The sequence below is a fragment of the Cebus imitator genome, unplaced genomic scaffold (genome assembly GCF_001604975.1).
Source record: "Cebus imitator isolate Cc_AM_T3 unplaced genomic scaffold, Cebus_imitator-1.0 Scaffold125, whole genome shotgun sequence".
In the NCBI taxonomy this organism is placed as follows: Eukaryota; Metazoa; Chordata; class Mammalia; order Primates; family Cebidae; genus Cebus; species Cebus imitator.
Window position 1 is genome coordinate 5,438,043 of NW_016107440.1, and position 5,950 is coordinate 5,443,992.

The 5,950-nt window shown below is 47.6% G+C and overlaps 1 protein-coding gene across 1 annotated transcript in view; it reads right to left on the reverse strand.

The window, feature by feature from the left end:
• Positions 1-1,098: 1,098 nt before the first annotated feature.
• The window catches only part of DEFB136 (defensin beta 136), a 14,196-nt gene continuing 9,344 nt past the window's right edge, over positions 1,099-5,950 (reverse strand). The window contains exons 4-5 of the mRNA XM_017540487.2: positions 1,714-1,954; positions 1,099-1,298 (exon numbers count right to left, since the gene is read on the reverse strand). Coding sequence (XP_017395976.1) covers positions 1,117-1,298; positions 1,714-1,768 — 237 coding nt within the window. The 5' untranslated portion in view covers positions 1,769-1,954 and the 3' untranslated portion in view covers positions 1,099-1,116. The remainder of the gene's footprint in view (positions 1,299-1,713; positions 1,955-5,950) is intronic.

Genomic DNA, 5,950 nt, shown 5'->3' on the forward strand with positions numbered 1-5,950 from the left:
GAGGCCTCTGCCTCCAGTGGGAACCCTGGAGTGGATGTGAGGACCCTGGGCAGTGCTGCCCCACAGACACTGCAGGTTTGGAGTGGGCGTGTGTGGGCCAGCGCTCCACCTCTGTGGTGAAAGCAGCATGTTCGGTGCGTGGGATCTGAGGGTGACACTGACCGTGACTCATGAAAGCCACTGAGTACAGAGCCATGAATGCGACTTGGCAGCCAGAAGCACTGTGGCCTTAAACCACACGATGAGCGTCAAGGGGCTTGTCATTCGGGGGTCTGGTTGGATTCTTGCCTCCTCTTTGGAACCACAGTCTGGCCACATTTTCATACTTACTAATGGAGAGGTGCAGCAACCTGACCCTGAAGACACTGGGTGCCAACTGCCTGGGTTCAAACCCAGCGCTAACTCTTACTTGTCGTGTGACCTTGGAAAACATTCTTCATCTGCCAAATGGGAGAAATTGTAGATTTTACTGTGCAGAGTAAGTTACCTAATAGATGTAAACCACTTACACATGTGACTGGAGCATGGCTAGCCCTTGTTTCTATGCCCAGAATATATCATTGCTTGGGCCTGTGAACTTGTATCAATCAATTGAATTTGTTTGTTTTTTTGAGACACAGTCTCGCTCTGTCATGCAGGCCAGAGCACAGTGGCATGATCTTGGCTCACTGCAACCTCCGCCACCCGAGTTCAAGTGATTCACCTGCCTTAGCCTCCCCGAGTAGCTGGTATTACAGGCGCCCACCACCACACCCGGCTGATTGTCGTATTATTAGTAAAGACAGGGTCTCACCATGTTGGCCAGGCTGGCCACGAACTCCTGACCTCAAGTGATCCGCCCCCCTCACCCTCCCAAAGTGCTGGGATCACAGGTGTGAGCCATCAAGCCAGACCTGAATTTGAATTTGAAAGTGGAATGAGTAACTGCAGATGGGAGGGCAGGAAAAATAACAGGGGATGCATTTCACCGCCGCGCTCCCTTTACAAAACGCTTCTGGAATTTTGCCAGTCAATTGTCAGAATCTGGTTCTCATTTGCGGCCCACGGCTCACGTGGGAGCTCTCAGATCCTTACACAGATTAGGAGTTCAGCCCTTTGAAACATTCACGTATCTTTTTATTTAGACCATGGATCTTTGGCTTGCGGGGGTTGAAACTTTGTCATATTTCTACAGCAAGACAAAATATTGTGGCAGAATGCAATCCATGTATATCCCGGTGGACACCCGAGGAAGCACACGGCGTTCTGGCTAGTGCAGGTGCGAACTTTGACTCCATCGTTCCCAAACATACCTCTTCCTCAAGCCGGGAGAGACCACAGAAAAGAACAATCAATCTTCGGGGCTGGGGAGAGATCCTAGGCTGCCATCACCTGGTGGGCGGCTTGTTATTTGTGATTTACTTCACCTCTTATCACATCCCAGCAAGGCACATAAAGCTCAGGCTAGCCAGGGGTGTGGGAGGGGAAACAGGAGTTTGGGTGGCTGCATGGTGATGTGTGCACAGACATTCATTCCCCTCCCTGGTGCCTTGTCAGGTCTTCGGGCTGCAGGAGCGCAGAGCAGGGCAGGAGCTGGGGTCCGCTTACTGAGCCCTAACCTGCTGGCCCATCTGATACTGGTGTCCTGTTGCTGCGCTTCTACTTAGGGGGTTTTTTTAAGCATATCAATCTCTGGGAATCTGCCCATGTTCAGACCCACGCCCACTATCTTACCTGAAGGCAATAAGATTGCCAGGAGGAGGAGCAACGCAGAAACACAGAGGTTCATGGCCAAGGAGCGCACAGGGCTGGAACTTCCAGCAGCGGCTGTCTGAGGCTCCTTTATAGAGCTGGGCTGGGCTGAGCTGGGTGGGGCTGGTGGCTGGCCTCACTCTTCCTGGAGGAGCAGACTGAGATTGCAGGCTTCTGCAGAATTCCAGGAAGAGGAATTCTGGGCTGTTCAGTGCTGCCTTTTCTACAAACTGCAGGAAAAGAAGAGACTCAGCTAAGGCTGCCACGTTTCCTGGCAGCAGAATAGGACAAAAGACCAGGACCCCCATACCTAGGCCTGAACACTTTCCCTCTCCCTCCAAATGTACCTTGATATAAACATGACAGTGAAAACGTCTGCTCTGCCTTTTCTTTCCTCTGGAGAACCACTGAGCGCTCAGGAGTGCAGAGCCGGGATGTTATGAAACACAGCCTTAATTTAAGCCTGAAACACAGCTCAAAGACACAGAGGGTCCCAAGGTGTCAAACACGGACCTGACCAAGAGAAGGGAGGGGCTCAGAACTAGTGGAAAAGGGACAGCTTCCTTGTCTGGCAGCTGACTTATTTACCTGGCTGGAGGCAGATTCTGGAAAAAAAAAAAAAGTTCCTGAAAAAGTTCACTGATGGACTGTTTTCCAGATGGCTGGTATGAAATGTTGGCTAGGATCAGGGGGCTTGGAAGGTTCTAGGAGAGATTTCTTATTTGGAGTTGAGGAGTTGGAACTCTCCCTCAGTCTCTACAAGAAGAGTTGGCTCACTGCCGTGTTCAAGGTTGGATGCACAGTGTCCAGAGTGGGGCCAGACAGGGCTTCTCTGGAGCGACAGCTCAGCCCCCGGGAAGGGCCCTCAGACCTGTCTCTCGTGGGGTAATAATGGATGTCTGAGAGTGAAGATGACACTAACTTTGGTTTTGTTTTGACCCTTAAGGCAGGTTTGTACGCAGGCAGCCCATGACCGCAGGGCTCTGAGTGCACGGCGTGGCAGTGCAGCATGCGTTACTGGCCATGCCCTGCTGCGGGCGCACACCCTCAGATGAATTATTTAGCATCGCAGCCTCAAGATCTGCTTCTCAAAAAGTGCACTGCAACGTTTCGTGTGTTTTTTTGAGGATGAAATGAGATATAGCTTATAAAATACTTTGCACTCACACTGCCATAGAGTAGGTATTCAATATTATTATGATTGTTAATTTCTTTTTTTTGAGACAGGGTTTTGCTCATCACCCAGGCTGGAGTGCAGTGGCCCAATCTCGGCTCACTGCAACCTCTGCCTCTTGGGTTTCAGCAATTCTTCTGTCTCAGCCTCCTGAGTACCTGTGACTGTAGGTGCTCACCAATACGCCAGGCTAATTTTTGTATTTTTAGTAGAGACAGGATTTTGCCATGTTGGCCAGGCTGGTCTTGAACTCCTGACCTCAGGTGATCCACCTATCTCGGCCTCCAAAAGTGCTGGGATTACAGGCATGAGCCACCTACCCAGCCAATACAGTCAGCACAGATTTTCTTAATTTTCTGGTTCTTGCTTACAAATCTCTCCTGACTCCCAAGTTGTAAAACTATTTCCTCTATTATCTTTCTTTTTTCTTTATTATTTTTCTTTCTCATTTAACTCTGTAACCACCTGTGATGATTTCTGTGTATGGTATAAATTAGGTGTCCTATTCAGTTTTTTTCCTTTATGAAAAACCAATTGTTTCAAGACCAAAAATTATTGAAAAGATTGTTGTTTTTCCACTGTCTTACTGTGCCACCTTTGTTTTAAATCAGACTCCACATATGTGTGAATCTAATGCTGGCAAACTTTATCAGTTCTGTTGTTCTCTTTGTCTATACTTGCACTAATGCTATGCTGTCTTACTGCCACAGCTTTATAATAAATCTCACAAGCTTTTAAGTAAGATCCATCTATCCATCCATCCATCCATCCATCCATCCATTTATGAATCTGTCTCCAACAGAGCCACATCTTCCCACTTAACTGTTTTTGGTGTGTGTGTGAGTGTCTTCACTATTTTTGGTTCTTTGCATTTCCATACAAATTTTAGAATCAGCTGGTCAAGTTCCCCCCAACAATAGTTCATTATGCTGTTAGTCTTGCTTCTTTCCTTTTGTGATGTACAGCCTCCTGAATGCCTGTGGGCTGTTGTATTTGTGGATTGAATACATCTTGTATTCACGTTGTAATGAACACTTTATAGAAAATAAAGTTGTGAAAGATTCTGCTTCCTAGAGAATAGTGAATATCCTAAGCACCTGTCTCCCCATCTCATGAATCCCAGAAGATACCAGTTGGGGCACAGAGCTCCTGTATCTTAACTTCCCTGGTTAGTCTCTGGGGATCAGGGAACCTGGAAGTGGGGAGGGATAGTGTCCACGGCTCTGACCAAGAGCTCCAAGTTTCATAACAGCATAGTAACACAAGGCAGATGGTTTAAAGATGCCTCACTGCATCTTCCTAGACAATCCTCCTCCCAAAGGATCTTTGTCCTCACACCCAGTCCATTCCTTGAGAATTCTTGAAGATGCCAGCTTTACTGAAGGTCTGGGATACATTCTCATGGCCCTGCTTAACATGCGCTTATCCCTTTAGGTGGAATCACTTATGTCAAAAGGAAGATCAGAGTCAGTACAAGGAGGTAGCTTCTCATGTCTCCGTATGATTTTCAGACGGAGGTGGGGACACCTCTCCCATTGATCTGGGGGTGACTGGGGCTGTAGCATAGCTTTACTTTGCTGTATAGAATTGATGGGAGAGCTGTGGGAAGTTACAGTGAGAGTAAAAATGATTTCCTATATTGCTTCCCACTACTTAAAAACTGGGGCATTTCAGCCCGCAAGAATAAAGGGCCTGAACATAACATTCCTCTGGTTCTTCTGACTACTGGCAAAGCTGGACTTAAATTCTGGCTCTTCCAGGCCTGCTTCAGGTATCTCCATTCATTCACCATGTTCCTCTAACTGTATGTTGGGACAGGACTTAGAGTGAGGGCTAAAGCTCCGAGAGCTAACTTCAGACCAAAACCCAAGCCCACACCTGAGCAGGAAGAGTCTGTCTGGTTTCACAGACCAGCTACTTAGACACGAGATTAATAAAGAAATTACTTTCTGCACCTGGGAAGATTCATAGAGGAAAATAAGATCTGATTGTCCCAAGTGATCAAGAAAGGTACGTGCCTGAAACGGACTGTGTAACCAGGTGCATCAATTTATTACCTTTAGTAGGATTTCATTGTGTTTGGGACCTTAGGACATTCTGTGAGGAGAGATGGCTTGGAACTGGTTCTTGGCTACACATAGGAAAGACTTCAGTGCTTGCTTTCAAGATTGAATGCCCTTGTGCCACTGGACTAGTGCCCAGAAGTCCTCAGGGCTAGTTTCACTCTTCATTAGCTCCTGCCAGATTGTCTACAGAATCTGATTCTTTCCTTTGGGCATTTTAGTATCTTCCCCTTCCTCAAATTTCTTAGCATAACTGTAACAAAGCAAGACCGTCCCTATCTCCACGGATTCCTGAGAATGACTGAGGGGCTTGGAGAAAGGCAGTTCTGTGATGTTGATAATGAATCTGGCATGTGATAAATGTTCAGCCTTACCTACACACCTGTGAGCAGACCCTCAGTTCACCCCTGCCTACTGACTCATATCTGCAATGGGTGAGACACAGACCCAATGTGGGAAAACTTTAAAGGCCAGGATCGCTATGGATGTGGGGAGAAAGCCAGACAGGGTACGGATTTAGAGAGCTCCAGAGAGTGGGAGAGGGGAAGGAGACTGTTGAGTTCAGTGTGGCAGTCTACTCCATGGTGGACCCTGTGCTGAGGTCTAGGGATGTGAAGAATAGACGGGTGTTTCCCCTACAGTCCCACGGAGCACGGAGAGTTATAAAGCTCTAATTTTAGTATAAAGAGGTAAGAACCATGCCACTGTAGAATTATTAATATGAAAAGTGGGTCAGGCATGGTGGCTCACGCCTGTAATCCCAGCACTTTGGGGGGTTGAGGCAGGCAGATCACGAGGTCAGGAGTTTGGGACCAGTCTGACCAATATGGTGAAACCCTGTCTCTACTAAAAATAAAAAAATTAGACAGGCACGGTGGCACACATCTGTAATCCCAGCTACTCAGGAGGCTGAGGCAGGAGAATCGCTTGAACCCAGGAGATGGAGGTTGCAATGAGCTGAGATCACACCACTGCACTCCAG